Raw genomic sequence first — 20,743 nt, 5'->3', positions numbered from 1 at the left:
ACCAATTGAGAATAGATTGACACAAGCCTACTTTCACAGTGTTCAGCCGTTTAGGGTCTATACTGTTTGTTCTGCCTTGTTCAGCATCACGTGATGGTTGATTGAAGTCTACTAATCATGTTTAGGTAGGTTTGCCTAATACACAGTTATGTATGGTCAGTCTGAATAAGTTGATTTGGATGCAGAAATTACAGCTACCTTGCATTCTTTGAAATAAAAGTTGCTTTGGATGCATAATTACAGGTACCTTGTATGTTTTGAATAAAAGTAAGTTTGGAGTCAGAGATGTTTTAGATCTGAAATATATACAGTTGATTTGTATTTGGAAAGTACATTCAGTCCAGAAATATATACAGTTGATTTGTAGTTGAATAATACTTGCAGTCCAGAAATATATACAGTTGATTTGTAGTTGAATAATACTTGCAGTCCAGAATTATATACAGTTGATTTGTAGTTGAATAATACTTTCAGTCCAGAATTATATACAGTTGATTTGTAGTTGAATAATACTTGCAGTCCAGAAATATATACAGTTGATTTGTAGTTGAATAATACTTTCAGTCCAGAAATATATACAGTTGATTTGTAGTTGGATAATACTTTCAGTCCAGAAATATATACAGTTGATTTGTAGTTGAATAATACTTTCAGTCCAGAATTATATACAGTTGATTTGTAGTTGAATAATACTTGCAGTCCAGAAATATATACAGTTGATTTGTAGTTGAATAATACTTGCAGTCCAGAAATATATACAGTTGATTTGTAGTTGGATAATACTTTCAGTCCAGAAATATATACAGTTGATTTGTAGTTGGATAATACTTTCAGTCCAGAAATAATGTAATTCAATATTTATAGCATCATTAAATTTTGGCACATTTATTTAATTATTAATCAAATTCTGGCATACATTTTTGGTAAAAAGACTAATTAGCAATTTGCAAATAGTACAAAATGTGTTATGTGTGGGTTGAATTGTAAATATGATCACAATTTGGATTTCTTGTTAAACTTGTATATGGTTTCTTAACTTTTTATTAATTTCAGTAGCATTTAATTGCTAATTTAATGTTTATGGAAAACTCTGAATGCAAATTATATGCAAACTAGCATCTTTCTAATTTTTTTAATTACCAACTTTATGAAAAAACTCTGAAACTAATTCAAACTCTGTTCTAAGTTTTTAATTGCTTGAAATCCTTCACCCACGGCACTGACCTAACTAATTGAACATGTTCATTATTAAACTGTTTTCCCAGCTGTTCACTATGTTATTAAAGGTTATGTTTCATTCTGTACCAGAAAGCCCAATTGCTGGGGTTTCCCACACATTCTGCTTTTATTCTGGACATGAGGATGGCCAAGACACCAGTCAATGTGTCCACCTTCCTGACTGACCTAGCCCAGAAACTGCAGCCACTCAAAGCCGAGGAGATGCAGCTCTTCCTTCAGTACAAGAAAGAAGAGGTCTGACAATTCATCACTATCATCTGCTTCCTCTTTTTCATCTTCATGATCATTATCAGACTTTATCATCCTCATCATCTTTATCATCATCAGTGCACCCACCTCTTCATTATCTTCATTTTTTACAATTGTTGTTTATGTTGCTGCTTTGACTTTTATATTAGGGTTGTTTATACACCCAGATAAACTGGGGCATAAGATATTTGATTTTGTGCTGTGTGATCTTTTTACAGTTGATCTTTTTTTAAAGTAAAATGGCAGTCACATTTATGGTTTTACAGAAGTTAACTGCAAAAATTAGTATCGTTGCATTCATGTCAGCCGATATTCTTTTGGCTTAATCATTATGCTTTTTTCCCACTTAATTACTTCTTATGCTTGCCTGTATATGGATTATGCTTTTCTGATATTTTAAGTTATAAAAAAAAGTAAAAAAAAGTTGTTTTTTTGTTTATATTATCATTTATTAATTCTATTCATCGTAAAAATTTGAGAATATTCAAAAAAGAAAAACTGCTGCATAAGAATAGTGTAAGACCTCATTTGTCCATCATAGATCTGCTTGTTCTTTCTTAATTTTCTGTTTATAGCAACTACATATGACCCATTTCCAAGAAAATAGATGGGTTTCTTTAATTTGAAACTTTGCCTCACAGATTCATTACGCTAATAATCAAACTACTTAGCAGACCAGTCTGTAGTTTTAAAGAAAATGGTGCTGGATGTCAGTGGTTTGACTTGTGGATGAAAATTATGGTCAGATGGTTCTTTTTAAACTTCAAAACATTTCTGATCAGAAGAATAACAAATCAACACTGCTTTACAAATTTATAAAGAAGAATATGAGAGTGATGCAATACAGATTGATATCAGCTTATTGCAGAATTTGTGGACTTTATGATCATTTGACAAGTTAGACACATATACCATTTACATAGCTGCCATCCCTCACGAATTTGGTGTGAATTTCACGACTTTTTCAACGATTCAGATTCACGCTGCAAGCCAAAAATTCACGAATTCTCCAATTCTCAATTATTTTAAATCTTTAATAAAATAACCGATTTCCCATTAAACGCTAGTCGTGATATTCGCAGTTGCCGAAACGGTCCGGTACTGCTGGTCACAATATTAATAGATATACAGCTGATTAGTACAGTTGGCCCGGTAGCAAGCATTTTAGCCTGTTTTAATCTATATGTATAAGAGTAGTTTTACAAATGCTTTTGAAAGAAATGGGGGCCTAACTGGAATTTTTCTCCATCGCCAACAGATTTGAGTTACCGTTCAGCATCGCATGTAAGATCTTGAAAATGTCTTTACCACCAAGGAAAAAGAAATGTATTGCTCAAAAAGTGAAGTTTAATTTAGAATATATCAAAAATTGGCAGTGCATTCTGCCATTAAATATTGATATTCATCATGCTTTTTGCACTCAGTGTGCCATCGCAGAGACGATGTGAGGAAGCACATCGGTTGCAAAAAACATGTAGAAGTTGGGAAAATTAAGAATTCACAGATTTCAGCTCTGGAATATGTTAAGCCATCGGCGGAAGACCTGCAAGCTACCAATGCTGAAGCATTATTTGTGAGTTTTCTTGTCGAACACAATCTACCTTTATCAGCTGGAGACCATGATAAACATTTGTTCTGACAAATGTTCCTGGACTCGAAAATCGCTTCCAAATTTTCCTGTGGAAGAACCAGAAGTGCTGCAGCTCCTGTGCACTCCTCACAGCAACAGTGACAGCGAAAGAGTACTTTCTCTAATGAGGAAAAAAAAGACCGACTTTAGGGCCTCCTTAGCTGCAGAACATTTGTCAGCAATTTTAGTCACCAAGATCAACCAGCAGGCAAGAAGTCTGAACTGTTTAGAAAACAAATTTACGATCAAGCAGTTGAGGAAGTTCAAGTCTGCCACAGTATCATGTCTTGATAAATAAATATTTCTGAATATATGTAGTGTTTTAGTTTTATATTGTGATCTTGATATAGTGTAGTATTGACGGTCAGAGTGGATGGAGTTATTGTCATGGTATTTTTCACTAATTCATGTCCAAATTCATGACTTTTTATCCCTACTTTCACTGATTGTGAGCCTGGAAGGTTGGCAGATATGCATTTAAAGGGAATGTTGAATATACATAATTTTTTGGTATCTTTTGTGTTTGTGTTCTGGTTTTAATCCACATGGATTTTGCCCATTTTTGCCTAGTATTTTGACCTGCAGATCCAGGTTAGTAGTAAAAATAAATACATGTTTTTCATACAATGGCTTATGGCATGTAATATTGTATATATTAGCTATGATTCATAGCCTCATCAAAGTAGGGGTACTAATATTAGTTCTAGTAATATATAGGTTGCACTTCTTTTGCTCAGATTATGCTTTTTTACCACTTATATTAGCAAATGTTATACCTCTCAGGGTTGTCATGTACATCATTGTATAAAAGGTTTACAGCAGTACTTTGAGCATTGGCTGGACATGATGGCAGTGTTATCCATGACCAGTATTAGGCAGGTTACTGGTTGTCTGTCTAGGCATTTAAAATATGGTTAAGTTTCTTCAGAGGGCACCCTCTTCACAAAAGAGGGCATTTTTATACACTTGAATAATGCCTTTATAATGATACCTGCACTGCAAGTGAAAAATAGATAAATTATATCAAGTTGATATCTAAACTGTACATGCTCAACATTACCATGTATTAAACCTCAGGAAATTTAAGATAGAGAAAGCCTTGTGGTGGAAGAGCTTGTTCATTAAAGGGTAGGGTTCACCCACTGAGGTCAAGATACAGCCTAGTGCGAGAAGGGTGCAGCACCCAATGAAATTAAAGTTGTGACTTGCCATTTTTTTAATTAGAATGCACTGCACCCTGCAATTCCTAGGTCAGGCTTTGCCATCTCATAGATGTGCCTTGCCCCCTTGGGATGTTCCTTCATTTAAAAAAGAATGAACTTGTCTCTTGGGATAAAAGATTTTATCACAAGATTATTGGGAAAAGACCCTTGTTTTCATTTAATGCTCTTCAGAGATATTAATCATTACACAGATTTCTATAGAAAAAAAAATGATTCATTTTCATTTTTAGCACCACTGCAAATATTACCCGAAGATTTTGTGAAAATAAAAGATAACTATACGATAAATGTCAGAGTCTGATGAAAAGTGAATTTTTAGACTTAAAATAAATTTGTTAAATTTCAATTTACTTATATATCAAGATTATGCCTTTCCAAAATCTCCAGTGGGAGCTGCTGTGGCTCAGTGGTTAGAGTGCCATACTCAACCAAAAGGGTTTGGGTTCAAAACCTACCATCGGAATGGCCAGGGTCAGCTACCATGGTGTGTCCATGGGCAAGGCACTTTACTTCAGTTTACTCTGCACTAAATTACCTACCAGTACCATTGAGCACCAAACCAAATCAAAATCATTAAGAATCAAAGGAAATGTACCTGGTAAAAAAGTACACAAGTACAAACCAACTCGGCTGAGCTATCTGTTTCATCTTCTGTAGACATAAATGTTATGGTTGTTAGGAAATAAAAACTATTTTGTGCACTGTGTCACCCAGAATGTAGTTCCTTGATTGAAACTTGCATACAGTTTCTAACAATAATCACTGGTTGCATCACATAATTTCTTTTATAAATAGATAAATGCCCATAAAGCAGGGCGCCAATAAAAGATGTATTAATCAACAATCCAACAATCTCCTACATTGTTTGCACTTGATAATTTTGTCCTTACTTTTAAAAAAGTAAAATCAAATTCATGCCAGCATTTAAACAGATTCTAAAGTTGAAGTCGAAAGTGCTGATAAAAGTCTCTGCTAAAATATTATAGCAGATGATGAAGTCTTAATGAATTAAGGACATTGCAAGTTTTCCTTCACTCTGAAACTGGTACCCTGCTCATGTAATGCTTATTGGTCTGCTTCCATCTGACTTCAAAATCACACAGCTTGGTTTCTGGCTTGAAACTCTTTTTGATGTGGAAATTTTTAATGCCATTTGCTAGTGACTTAATACAGGATGTTGAATCATAAAAGTTACAGCCACACAGTCAGTTTGTACTACAAGTGCATGATTGAATAAGGTGAATGTTGTATTTTTTATTCTTAGTGTGAGAAATATGGATACAAGTTTGATGAGAAGATCAACATGTGGGACTTGCATTACTACATGACCATGGCAGAAGAGAAGAAGTATGCTGTTGATCAGAACAATTTAAAGGAATATTTCCCTATGGAAGTTGTTACCAAAGGGCTTTTGGATATATATCAGGTAAAAACATTACCAGATTGCATAAAATGTTACGTGATTAATCATATTATGGGTAAAGATAAATGTATAAGATAAATTTAATTATTTTCTTGACAGTGTACATTGTCCATTAAAGAAATTGCTGTGTGTAAATAAAAAAATACATTGATGATGAAAGGGAAAGTCCGTGAAAAGTTTTACTCTTTTATTTGACTGATATTAACTTCATATATATGGAAAATATAAATGAAGTGCTTAAAAAATAATGTTAATGGAAATATTTTTGTTCAGACTTTGGCAATCTAGCATATCTACATGTGTTCAGCTCTATTGTAGAATTCTTTTCATGAATGATGTGAAAGCATCATTAGATCTCTGGATGACAATTGTTTTGATTCCAATTATAATCTTAGTAAAAAGTCCAGAGAGGTGTCCAAGTGCAGGAGGGTTGTACCATTTGAAGCATATAAAATTACTGAGATCGGGTCAAGATTTTTGTGTAATTGAACCCCTGTCTAATAGGAAGTGGTGTAGAGACATATGAAATGCTAAAAAGTAAAAAGCTAGTGTTGATCACATTTAATTGTTATTATATACCTGCCATCCCTATTTTCTGAGATAACAATCCAAAAAGCATAGACATTACCATAGATTCTGTCTAAACATATATACAGTGCAGCTGTACCTTTGTGTATGTTACAGCCTTTCCTTCTAATCACTCCTGAAGTTTAACCACTCCCTGACAATTTCACATCTGTTCAGACCATTTATTTAAAAAACATTAAGCAAACTTCCTTTTTCAAATCAAATTGAATTAGGCCATTGTTGTACAATCTGTATTGGTGCAGTTGGATTACAAGCTGGAGACTATACATACTTTGCCTGGAAGTTGTTTGTATAAAAAATCCCAAAGTGACTTGAATAAAGAGTCCTACACTTAGTAGGTGCTTTTAACCTACCTGAAACGTCCAATTACTTTGAGTTCAGAGGCACTTTTAGTAGAGAATACTGATAAAGGTACTCTACCAGTATGTGGAGGAATTTGTAGTAATGCAGTTTTTGAAGTCATGTTGAGATTCACAAAAATTCAACTTGACTGAAATGAAGGGATTAAAACAATTAACGGCAACAAGTGCCAAAACTGTGAAATTTAAGCAGAAAGAATCTTTTAAAATATACATGACAGTTTAACAAACCAAGAGTCAAGCTATACGGCACATTCAGAAGCCCAGCCATGCTTTATAATCTGGTCAGAACTCAAAATATTCAGTTACAGTATCATTTTTTCCCCCACCTGGAGACTAGTACTGAACTTGAGCTACAATGATCAGGCCTGGAGACTGATACCTAGCACAGATAACAATGATTAGGCCTGGAGACTGATATCTAGCACAAATAACAATGATCAGGCCTGGAGACTGATACCTAGCACAGATAACAGTGATCAGGCCTGGAGACTGATACCTAGCACAGATAACAATGATCAGGCCAGGAGACTGATACCTAGCACAGATAACAATGATTAGGCCTGGAGACTGATACCTAGCACAAATAACAATGATCAGTCCTGAAGACTGACACCTAGCACAAATAACAGTTAGTGACCGGATATGGAGACTGATTAAGCTTTCTGAAGATTCTGTCTCTAAACGGATCACTCTTGGCAGCTACTGTTTTAGCAGCAGCCTAAATGCTAGTATTTGCCCCTGAAAAAAGAATTAACAATTGAAAACAAACATTTTATATGTTGGAGTATATTAACAGAGCAAGGAAAAGTACTAAAATTTGAATCTTGAAGTAAATGTCTCTTGACATTTTCATTTGAGCAAACGTTTCATCTTTTGATTTAGCAGAATGAAATTCTGGTTAAAATGTACCACTTTAAAGACATTATAATTATCATCATCATCATCATTAGTTATTATTATTATTTTGTTATTATTATTATTATTATTATTATTATTGCATAGCAATTGCTGAACCTACAGTTCAGTGAAGTTCCTAATGCTGATACTTGGAATGAGGATGTCAAACTTGTAAGTACCTGCAACATATTTATTATTGGCAGTATGAGCCAGAACTGTACCTGCAACATATTTATTATTGGCAGTATGAGCCAGAACTGTACCTGCAATATATTTATTATTGGCAGTATGAGCCAGAACTGTAATCCGCATCAGTTGTATTTTAGTGTGTAAATGCTTTCTCATGGCTTAAATGACTGTTACAATATCATTTTAAGTTCTAGGTCAGGACAGACGCTATGATGTTCTTGTATTCAAGAAATTAAGGGGGAGGGAATATAAATGTATGTTGCATCTGCATTATAATTTCAAATCAGTGGATATAGCTTCAACACTTAAACACAGCATTTGTATACCAAATGTTATTGTTGACAGTAAATTGATTATTATGTCAGATAGAGTTGAATATTTCTGCATAGGTCTTGTCTGCACTGCAATTAAAACATCTGTGCTTATGCAAGAATTTGTTCAGTTTGTTTTAAATCTTGTATATTTGAGCTTTGTTTTAAGCCAGTGTATGAAAAAACAAAAAAATGAAGCACAGGGGCATTGTGGCTTGTAAAAATTTCCCAAAAGTGATTTGAATAAGATAGTGCAGGTTCATATGCCTTATTTGCCTCAGGTAGCAATGATCATAATATCATACCATGTTTTCAGATAACAGAAAGAACTATCAGAATAATTATCTGTATTTGGCGATAGTTGCGATATAGCACACCATTTTGATATGTGTTGAACATAATATACTCACAGAACACCTCTGCCCCTGCATATTCAGGGATGTAATATAGTCCCAGTGTACCATTCTGCATGTTCAGGGATGTAATATAGTCCCAGTGTGCCCTTCTACATGTTCAGGGATGTAATATAGTCCCAGTGTGCCCTTCTACATGTTCAGGGATGTAATATAGTCCCAGTGTGCCCTTCTACATGTTCAGGGATGTAATATAGTTCCAGTGTGCCCTTCTGTATGTTCAGAGACGTAATATAGTCACAGTGTGCCCTTCAACATGTTCAGGGATGTAATATAGTCCCAGTGTGCCCTTCTGCATGTTCAGGGATGTAATATAGTCCCAGTGTGCCCTTCTACATGTCCAGGTATATAGAATAGTACCATTCTGCCCTTATGCATTTTGTATGAGGTGACTAATACTTGCACTCTACTTTTCATGTACATTTGTAATAACATAATTTGCTGGCCCTCGTAGTTCAGCTATAAAAACTTTGACAAGGTTTGTCGTTGCATTATTCTGTGGGATGCATCATATAATGGTGATCCAGCAGACGTCTTGCAGTATTGTCAAGGTTATGTCACATTCTGCCAGCACTGGTGGCATTGTCAGTATTTGAAGTTTTGAACGTATAATTCAATTATTCATCTCCTTGATAATTTTTCATTATACTTTATATGAATCACAGGGCCATGGTCACAATTAGAGAAAATTTTCATTCAAATTTGGTTTAAGTTTTTTTCTTCAGTCGATTGTGAGTTTTAACCCCTTGATGGATTTTGTTCATACTTGTGTGATCTTGCGTCACTGTCACAGGTATATAATCATTTTTTTTTGGTTTATCTTTTTGACTTGTTTTTGTTTCATAAACTTCTTGAGGGATACATTGTTTATGTTATTACTTGGGATGACTCATAAAGCTAAGGCAGTTTATTCTACATCACACTCACCCTTTGACCATGGGGTCAGGGTCATATATACATGTTATGTTAGGGTTTGGTTGAAGTTTTATCATTTGCTTTTATTTTCTAAACCACATAATGTATTTTAGTCATACATGGAATGAATCATTAAGAAGCTAAGTCAAATCATTCTGCTAAATGCTCACTCAGCCTTTGAGTTAGGTATCAAGGTCTCACTTTCTGCAACAGTACATCAGTTGTGGGCCTTGTGGTTCATACAGGAAGATATTGGCCTTGAATTATAAGAGTTTACATTTTTGGCTTTTATCTTCATTTTGGAGGCCATTGTACTAATTTTGGTGGGTTCATGGGACAAGATAGATCACAGTTTTGAAATAAAAACAAAACAGAATCCACCTTAATATTCAACACATTGGTTTAAAGAATTCTAGTGATGTTTATGTTTTAAATTTTTTTTAAAATTTAATTTATTTTTTTTATTGATGTATCCAAGAAGTTAAATAACCATGAAATTGCCTTTGTTGACCAAACTGTGAAATGTGATACTCCTAAACTTTAAGTGATTTAACTGTGAATACTAAGCATATATTGTATTGATGAGTGCAGACTGTACATAGGGATGGTTGTAGACTGTATGTATGGATGCATGTAAACTGTACATACAAATGAGTGTAGACTGTACATAGGGATGGATGTAGACTACATTGGGATGATTGTAGACTGTACATAGGATGGGTGTAGACTGTACATTGGGATAAGTGTAGACTGTACATTGGGATGAGTGTGGACTGTACATATGGATGAGTGTAAACTGTACATATGGGTGAGTGTCGACTGTACATATGGATTGAATGTACACTATACATTGTGATGAGTGTAGAATGTACTTACGGATGAGTATAAACTTTACATAAAGATGACACATTAGGATTAACAAATTTGTTTTAAATAATTTTTTAAACCATCTATGATCTTCTATTACAGTACAGTGTCAAGGACAGAGACAGTGAAGATTTGCTTGGCTATTTCTACCTAGACCTTTATCCCAGAGAGGGAAAATATGGACATGCTGCTTGCTTTGGATTGCAGGTAATTTGACAGACTGGGCCATCTTTGTTCAACCTTCCACCCTTCCAGTGCTTTACAAAAGATCTTCTGTCCAACAATTTATAACTTATGGAGCTAATTCTTGAAGTTTAGTTTTTATACATTAGTGATTTGTACTTGTACCCACTCTGTTCCCTCCCCATCTTCAGAAGGGATATAGATGAGAGTTTAACCCTTACGCCTTGATACAACTACTATTATATGTACTATTGTCTTGACACAGCCATGTCCTGTAGAATACTACTTAATATAAGCCTCACGTTATTTATACCATATTTCACATTTATATTATAACACAACTCAGAAAAGAAACAGATCATGATGTATCCATTTTTAAATAAATAATGTGCACTTCATGTCTACCAGACTACCAAGAAATGGTTAATTTTGAAGAGAAATTTTTCAAATGAAATCCTAATACGTAGTCTAATATGTTGGACTAAACGTACATTTTACTATGCCATATAGTTGTGGTAACTTGGAAGACATGTATTTTACTATGCCATACAGTCATTGTAATATGGAAGACATGTATTTTGATATGCTATGCAGTCATTGTAACATGGATGATGTATGTACTTTCATTTTAGTTGGTTTCTAATTAAGGACATAGATGATTGGAGAGTTCTGTAGTTATTCTGTCCATCTGTGCTGTCAGTCTGTCCACCTGTTTGGATTTACATCTGTCAACATTTCTGTTTCTGTAATATTACTTTACTGGGAAGTGCTGTATTCTAACCAAATTTCGTTTGCAGCTTTAGCTCTCTAATCAGAGATTTGAATCCATTCAAAAACAAGGACAAGGAACCAAACTGTATATGGTGGCTGAGATACACTTGATTGTGACATCAGTATATTCTGATGTCTGCCATGTACATTTTAACATCATTGACCACGTGGTCCATCACAGCAAGTGAATAATTCCTGACTTTTTCCTTCCTACATATATTTGGCCAAATCTTCCCATTCTGCAATAAAACTAATGTGGAGAATAGATTGCAGCAGATGCAGTCTGAATTTAATGTGATGAAAATCAATTATAGTTTTTCAGCAGGTGCCATTTTAAACTAAATTTACATTGTTATGTCATTGTGTTATCAAGAACTTTCAAAATCTCACGATTTTGACTTGAATTTCATGACTCTCTTTAGTGATTCACGGATTCACACTTCATGCAAAAAATGACGAATTCCTGAATTCTCAATCGGCTTAAGTCATGAATGAAATAAATTTTATCCCTTTAAGTGCTAGTCTAAATAGCAGCAGTGGTCACTGATGCCCATAATGGTCCTGTATTGCTAGTTGCAATGTTAGTAGAACTATATCTATTTTCTTTAGTGTGCCTGCCTGTTGGTTTTGATGTGCATGCACAGTTGGCCTTGGTGTGCCTGCCCTATTGGCTTTAGTGTGCCTGCCCTTTTGGCTTTGGTTTGCATGTCCTATTGGTCTTAGTTTGCCTGTCATATTGGCTTTGGTGTGCCTGCCCTGTTGGCTTTAGTGTGCCTGCCCTTTTGGCTTTGGTGTTCCTGCCATTTTGGTTTTGGTGTGCCTGTCTTATGGCTTTGGTGTGAGCAGCATAACTTCACCAAGGTTTGCTGGATTTTAAACAAATTTGGTATGGGGCTTTGTATTTTTTTAAAACTGTGAATGAGTTTGATTTACAGCATTCCAAGACAGCATTCACAGGAGTTATGCCCCACCCCATAACCTGTCCTGCTTGGTGTCTGTAGAATAACTTGTTCCATGCTCCTCACAGTTTATACTCTTTCCAAATATTTCATTGCCATTATGCTGTTTTGATCTCGCAATCATAAACCTAAGTTATTTCATCATCTCTGCACATTGACTGAATTGTACCTTCAATCTCCTATTACAGATTAAAATTCAATTTTAAAAAATCATGGGAAAAGGATTCAGACTGTGTATGTCAGCTCAGAAGGGCTTCATTATGATGTTATCATTATAGTGTAATATAAGAATTCCTGACTTTGTCCTACATCAGGTGTTTAATGGCACAGCAACACAAGTAGGTTATCTAGTGCCAAGGTAATCAGAGTAATGTGCCTTGCCCAAGGATATGTCATGGTAGGTGACCCAGGCTGGTCCATTGGTAGGATTCAAACCCACACCCTTTTGGTTGTGAGTCCAGCAGGCAAACCACTGAGCCACCAAATTCCCTCTTTATTTGGGAAAATTGTCAGATTCTGCACTAAAGCCAATGCAGTGATAATATCACAGCAAGTACAACCTAAATGGAGTGTTGTGTATTTATTGAAGCATATGGTTTACTCCAGGAGGCACAACAGTGTTGTGGCAGTGGTATGATCCTATCCATTGGATGTTCCAGGTAACCCACAGAGAGGCATACAGACTTTACAAAGGATTGTTTTTCAACCAGATTTGTAAGTTGGCTTTATATTACTGAGACCTTGAATGAATTTGACCTACAGTATTCCATGATGTTTACAGGTACTACACTCCCTGATTCCACATCCTGCAGACTTTCATTTCACTAAAAAATGTTGGGTTTCTGGCATGCAGCTTTATACTAACCATGAATGAGTTTGATTTCCAGTATTCCACATTTTTATTGACAGGAGTTATGACCCCTTTTTGCCCCTCACTTGGTTTCTGCAACATAAATTTGGTAATGAATATTGGTCATATTTGTCATCTTTATATTTTTATATTTGATGAGGTCTTAAACAAGTTCAGTTTCTTGCATTCTGTACATTCATTTGAAGGAGTTTTATCCCTATTCTCCTAATTTGGTTTTACAACAGGCATTCCTCTGTATAAGGCCCTGCTAAGTAAATTGTAGTGATGGATGCCCTTTAAGGCCCTACTAAGTAAATTGTAGTGATGGATGCCCTTTAAGGCCCTACTAAGTAAATTGTAGTGATGGATGCTCTTTAAGGCCCTACTAAGTAAATTGTAGTGATGGATGCCCTTTAAGGCCCTACTAAATAAATTGTAGTGATGGATGCCCTTTAAGGCCCTACAAAGTAAATTGTAGTGATTGATGCCCTTGCAGGTCCTGCTGAATATATTTAGTGATTCATGCGCTTTCAGGACTGCTGGGTATATTTAATGATTGATGTGCTTTCAGGACTGTTGGGTATATTTAATGATTGATGCGCTTTCAGGACTGCTTAGTAAATTTTTGTGATTGCTTTTTCTGGCTTAACAGTGTAAATTGTAGTGATTCATGCCCTGCTTAATTAATTTTATTGATTGCTTTCTTTTAAGGCCCACCTGAATAAATTGTAGTGATTGATACCCTTTCAGGTCCAGCTGAGTAAATTGCAGTGATTGATGCCCTTTCAGGCCTTGCTGAGTAAATTGTAGTGATGGATGCCCTTTAAGGCCCTACTAAGTAAATTGCAGTGATTGATGCCCTTTAGGGCCCTGCTGAGTAAATTGTAGTGATTGATTTCCTTTGAAGCTTTGCTGAGTAAACTTTAGTGATTGATACCCTTTAAGTCCCTGCTTAGTAAATTGTAGTGATTGTTTCCTTTCAGGTCCTACTGAGTAAATTGTAATAATTGATTCCTTTCAGGCCCTACTGAGTAAATTGTAGTGATTGTTTCCTTTCAGGCTCTACTGAGTAAATTGTAGTGATTGATGGCTTTTAAGGCCCTGCAGAGTACATTGTAGTGATTGTTTTCCTTAAAGGCCCTGCTGAGCAAACTTAAGTGATTTTAACCCTTTAATAATTGATTCCTTTCAGGCCCTACTGAGTAAATTGTAGTGATTGTTTCCTTTCAGGCTCTACTGAGTAAATTGTAGTGATTGGTAGCATTTAAAGCCCAGCTGAATAAATTGTAGTGATTGGTGCCCATTCATGCCCTGCTCAGTAAATTGCAGTGATTGATTCATTTCAGGCCCTACTGAGTAAGTTGTAGTGATTGATGGCCTTTAAGGCCCTGCTTAGTAAATTGTAATGATTGATTCCTTTCAGACCCTACTGAGTAAATTGTAGTGAATGATTCCTTTCAAGCCCTACTGATTAAATTGTAAAGATTGATTCATTTCAGGCCATACTGAGTAAGTTGTAGTGATTGATTCTTTTCAGGCCCTACTAAGTTGTAGTGATTCATGGCCTTTAAGGCCCTGCTTAATAAATTGTAATGATTGAATTCTTTCAGGCCCTACTGACTAAATTGTAGTGATTGATTCCTTTCAGACTCTAGTGTAAATTGTAGCAATTGATTCCTTTCAGGCCCTACTGAGTAAATTATAGTGTTTGATTCCTTTCAGGCCCTACTAAGTTGTAGTGATTGATGGTCTTTAAGGCCCTGCTTAGTAAATTGTAATGATTGATTCCTTTCAGGCCCTACTGAGTAAATTGTAATAATTGATTCCTTTCAGACCCTACTGAGTAAATTGTAGTGACTGATTCCTTTCAGGCACTTCTAAGTAAATAGTGATTGATGGCCTTTAAGGCCCTGCAGAGTACATTGTAGTGATTGTTTTCCTTTAAGGCCCAGCTGAGTAAACTTCAGTGATTTTAACCCTTTAAGGCCCTGCTTTGTAACTTGTAATGATGTTCTTTACAATGCACCCATCACTAATATCTTGTTATGTTCTTTTCAGCCTGGATGTTTGCTGTCAGATGGTACTAGGCAAATTGCTGTGGCAGCCATGGTTGCTAACTTCACCAAGCCAACTGCTGACCATCCATCACTATTACAGCATAATGAGGTATATTAATTAGTTCAGTTTTATTTTTCTTCCCATGGTTTCTTTGCCTTCTGCCTCTTTGTTTTATTTGCCTTTGTCTCCTTTCTTATTTGGGTCTCCTCATCCATTTGTCACATTTTCGCATGTATACAACCATTCTTTGCTTTCTACAAAACTGTTCATCACAAATTTAGATGAAAACAAAACAAATGGAACAAGACAAGACCAGAATGAGACTGTTTATATTGTCAAACATTCCAAAGTACTATTAAGGCTTGCATTTGTTATTTGACCACCCCTTTTTATGTAATCTTCTTTGGCCTGGAAAATGGAGAACTCTTTTTACCTGCTGATATTAGAGTGAAGCATATAATGCTATAGTGTTGTTTGTCTGTCCATTATGAGTTTGTCTGTCCATCCATGTGTTTGTCTGTCCATACATGCAGTTTGGTTTCCTCACAAAATCTTAAGCTCTAGATTATGGGCCTTGACCAAATTTTGTGAATGGTTTCCAAGTGCAGAATTAAAGAAGCTGTTGATATGGGATTTGGGGTTGAAAAGGTCAAAGGTCTAGGTCAGTGTGACTGAAAGAAGAAAAATGGTTTCCAGACAATAACTTTAGTACTAAACCAAAGGCCTGGACCAGATTTTGTGGATGACTCTTTCTTGGTGGAAAGAATAAGCCTATTGAGTGCAGAGATAAAGGTCACTATTGCTCAGATCAGAGAAAGGATTTCTGCACATAAACTTTAGTGCTAGACTGCATATTTTTATCCAAGTTTGTTGATGTACTGCACTTTGGTAATAAGAAGAAGCCCGTTGATGTTGGAGTCAGGAGAGTAATAGTGATTGTGTCTATTACCCAAATCAGAAAAAAGGTTTCTGAACAATACTTTTTTTTTGTCGTCTGTTTAAAATCTTTTTTGTTGTCTGTTTACGATCTTTACATTTTTATCTTTTATTTGATAATTCTTTCACAGATTTCTAACATTTTAACTTTTATCTTTTAGTACTTCATGTTTGCATTTATTTTGAAGGCTTTATCTTCCTTGATTTGTTTTTGCACAAATTTTTATATTTGCATTTTTAGATTAACATTTTTTGCATCATATAGCCAGTGTTATGCTGATGTACATTTAAGCCCTACTTTTTGGTAGACCACATACTTTCAGTAATGTGGGATAGATTTATATATTGTATAGATGGATCACTTAATTTCAGTTACATGGGACAGGTCTATATTGCTTTCAATAATGTGGGAGAGTTGTATATTGTATGGTTCACATGCTTTCAATAATGTGGGCCAGGTGTAGTTTTTATGGTTCACGTACTTTCAAGAATGTGGGACAGATGTATATTGTATGGTTCAAATACTTTCAGTAATGTGGGACAGGTGTATATTATATGGTTCACATACTTTCAGTGATGTGGGACAGGTATATATTGTATGGTTCACATAGTTTCATTAATGTGAAACAGGTGTATTAAATGGTTCCCTTACTTTCATTAATGTGGGACAGGTGTATATTGTATGTTCACTTACTTTCAGTAATGTGGGACAGGTGTATATTGTATTTTCACTTACTTTCAGTAAATTGGGACAGGTGTATGTTGTATGGTTCACATACTTTCAGTAATGTGGGACAGGTGTATATTATATGGTTCATATACTTTCATTAATGTGGGACAGGTCTATATTGTATCGGTCACATATTTTCAGTCACATGGGACATGTGTACATTGTATGGTGCACATACTTTCAGTTACATAGGACGTGTATATTTTATGGATCACTTACATTCAGTTACATGGGACAGGTTTAATGTATGGTTCCCTTATTTTCAATAAGACAGAACTGGTGTATATTGTATGATTCACATACTTTTAATTATATGGGACAGTTGCCGCATATGGTTCACTTACTTGCTAATACCGGATTGGTATGGTTCACTTACTTTGAATTAAATTGGACTGGTATGCCAAATAATTCACTTACTTTCAATAACACTGGACTGGTGTATATTGTAAGTTTCACTTACTTTCAATAACGCAACACTGGACTGGTGTATATTATTGTATGTTTCACTTACTTTCAATAACACCGGACTGGTGTATATTATTTGTATGTTTCACTTACTTTCAATAACACAGGACTTAATGTGTACTTTCATTAACTTGTGTTGTTCATGAATTATGGCTCAAAAATAATTTATGAGAAAGAGAAAGAGTTGTTCCTTATTCGAGACAGAGGGGCATTTCATTAAAATGCCTATAAAGTGTACAATGTATTAATATTTATAATATAGTAATACATCCAAATTGAGACCACTGAGTGAGCTGGGGAAAAGATGTCTTTATTGTATAGTGGTCAGACTTCAGATTTCCTTTGGTCATTTACAGAATCAGTGATATTGTTTAAATACGATTATATTTGGGTAGAGTTCCGATGTTTGGGAATTGCTACAAGGTGAGGTTTTACAAAACAATATTTTCTCCTCTGAAGTTTCAACTGTTTAAGACAAATCAGTAGTCATGTTATATATGGTACCAGCTGGCTTGAAGCATATCATTTCATGGTGTCAGTTATGTTTAAAATATTTAAATTTCATGTAAGAATCAAACATCCTTGTTATTTGGTTCCTGCTTGACATCGTGAGATGTGATCTAACATGTGACTGACCAAGCTTCTTATCACTCAAGAGACTATTTCTGTCCCAGATTTAATCAGATGTGACAAGTAGGCTTATATCATCAGGATCTATGGACCTGTGTCCATTGTCTGTCTTGCTTTGTCAATGCCTGTCTATTATTATAAACACTGAAGACATCATGCAAGCTTATATTGTTACAGTCTCGGATGAGTCAGATTATGAGTGACGTCCATGTGATCTGGCATCTCATTACATGCCCTATTTTGGGTCAGATTTTAATCAGACTTTGTATGTAAACTTATATCATCACAATCTCAGAGGAGTTTGTTTATGAGCTTCATCCTCTTTTAGTAATGAGGTCTCTTGCATCTGATTAGCTGAGCTTGTGAACACTCCAAATGGCCTATTTCTGATCTGATGTAAATCAGACCTGATCTGTAAGTGTGCATCATAATGATCTTGGATAAGTTTGATTATTAGTGACATCCACACAAAATAATGAGGTGATCTTATATCTGACTGACTGAGATTGTGAACACTCTATAGGTCATATTTCTGATTTTGATCAGACTTGCTATGTAAGTTTGTATCATCATGCTCTCATATGAGTTCAAGTATAAGTGACATCCTAGCATATTAATGAGGTAATTTTGCATCAGCTTGTTTGATCAATTATAAGCTTATATCATTAAAATATGTGGTAAATTAGATTGTGAGCATTATTCTTGCATATTAATGAAGTAGCTGAGCTTGTTACCAATGAGTCACGTTTTGATAAATTCATATCATAAAGGTTTTTAATAGTTATATGTACTGTTTAGAAGACTTAGGGAACATCAGGAGATTAAATTCTAGTAATTTCTTATTGAAACCATGTATAGTACAGTGCATGGATTTGATTTCCAGATTTGTATTACAGGAAAACAAGAAATCTATGATGAGGACTATTTAAAATCGCAGGTTTGGGGTTATGTATAGTTCTTAATCTTGCATATAGTAATTTTAAATAGACAGAAGTCATAAGTTTCATTAGAACAACTTATATATGTTACAAAAAATACACATTAGGTTGTTTGCTGTGGGTTTAATGCCATTTTTTCAGCACATGATAGGCTGTACATAGCAGCCAGTTTATTTAGTAAAGGAAGAATCTGGGAAGAATCACTGACCCACGGTAAGCTACCAGCAGGCTTTCTCACATATCTATACTGGCTGAACCCATGACTCAAATCCAATCATACATTGGTTAATGGCAGTAATTAGTACTGGCAAGTGCCTTAGACCACTCAGCCACCCAGGTCCCCCACGTTAGGAATTAAAATGAATTATTTGCAATTAAACTAGAGAACTATATAAAAATAGCAATATAACAAGTGATACACAAGGTTTGTTTTGGTTGTCTTGGGTTTAACACCATCTCTCAGCACAAGATAGATTATACATGATGGCCAGTACAGCTGTTGGAGAAAGAACCCAGGAAACCCCAGTTAGAACTACCAACCCACAGGAAGCTACTGGCAAGCTTTCTCACACTCCCACATTGGCTGGGCCTGAGACTCAGACCCACAGACAAGATCTCCATAGTTACTGAGGTCAGGGGAAGAGTAAATTACACAAACCCATGAGGTATAGCTGTCTTTCTAACTGTCCTAGTTCTGAGGGAAGTTCTCTCAAATTTAGATCACGATTGATTATAAGTGACAGGTCATTGACCAGCCACTTATCACTGGATGCAGACAGACCAGATACTGGGTATAAGTCTGCAAGACATGTTGAATCTAGGTCTAGCTGTCTTTTTCTTCCCATTAGGGGTTTTAGATGATATTTCAGCATCTACTATCTCTCTATTGATTTTGCTCATCATCAAGAGTTTATGCATCTCGTGCAACAAGAGATTTATTGTTTATGAAGATCAATATCCACAAAGTCTGAGCTATTGTTACTTCTGGGCATATTTCAACCCTTCATCTTTAGATGATACAGTAGTCCCCCTCTTATAAGGCCACCCCTAATGCAGCAGGGAAGTGGCCTTATAATGTGGGTGGCCTTTCTAGAGGGGGATGACAAATGTGAATAGTAAATACATACAAAAAAAGTCACAAGTACATTTAATTTTAAATATTTAATATTTTAATTAAAAAAATCACATGCATGATGTGAAATAAATGTAAAACAAACTTTGTCATCATTTTCAAAAGATTGCTATGAATAACCATTGATAAAGTTTTAAAACTGTCTTTATAATTATGTTACAGTTCACATCATCTGTCACTTTGTTGGTAACAGTCTAAAAAAACAAACCAGTCTCGTCACATTAAAAATATCCTTGCTGTCATATTCCCTGCATATATCATTTAGTCTTTTGTTCCAATCTTCGACAACTTCATTATTAACATCAGCCGATTCGCCACTTAGGAAAGAACACTTTGATATTGTGTCGTACTTGAAATCTGTGCAACCATCCGTTACTTGCGGTCGTCATATCCCAATTCAACTGACAAAATTTTTGCTTTTTCTTGTCATTCAAATCAGGATACAAACGTCTCCTGGCTCAAACAATCTTCCTTTCTCCGTCCATTTCACCTTTCCACTTCTGCAGAATTGTTTCATTATCTTTCACAATACTGTTTATCGGAGTCTTCCCGACATTAGTTTTCTGCAAGGATCCTCGACGACCCCCCCCCCCCAATCAGTTGAATTACTTTCACATTCTCCTCTAAACTGAGAATTTTTATTTTCCTCGATGACATGTTTATCTTTTTGCAGTAATTTATTCATGTTGCCAACTACAATACTGATAAAACAATTTTGTATGCATCTAAACAAATTGCCGTGTTTTTTTAAAGGAAGTGATCTTGTCACGTGATTCGTTAGTCGC

At 35.3% G+C, this 20,743-nt stretch overlaps 1 protein-coding gene across 1 annotated transcript in view; it reads left to right on the top strand.

Annotated features, from left to right (window-relative positions):
* The window catches only part of LOC149807075 (thimet oligopeptidase-like), a 63,319-nt gene that overhangs the window by 28,417 nt on the left and 14,159 nt on the right, over nucleotides 1–20,743 (top strand). The window contains exons 8-12 of the mRNA XM_089961531.1: nucleotides 1,309–1,473; nucleotides 5,606–5,767; nucleotides 7,717–7,782; nucleotides 10,409–10,513; nucleotides 15,128–15,235. Of these exons, the coding sequence (XP_089817657.1) occupies nucleotides 1,309–1,473; nucleotides 5,606–5,767; nucleotides 7,717–7,782; nucleotides 10,409–10,513; nucleotides 15,128–15,235 (606 nt within the window). The remainder of the gene's footprint in view (nucleotides 1–1,308; nucleotides 1,474–5,605; nucleotides 5,768–7,716; nucleotides 7,783–10,408; nucleotides 10,514–15,127; nucleotides 15,236–20,743) is intronic.

The sequence above is a fragment of the Sinohyriopsis cumingii genome, chromosome 1, assembly GCF_028554795.1.
Source record: "Sinohyriopsis cumingii isolate HCF-2022 chromosome 1, ASM2855479v2, whole genome shotgun sequence".
In the NCBI taxonomy this organism is placed as follows: Eukaryota; Metazoa; Mollusca; class Bivalvia; order Unionida; family Unionidae; genus Sinohyriopsis; species Sinohyriopsis cumingii.
Note: the sequence above shows the minus strand (reverse complement) of the source record. Positions and strands in the feature narration are given on the sequence as shown.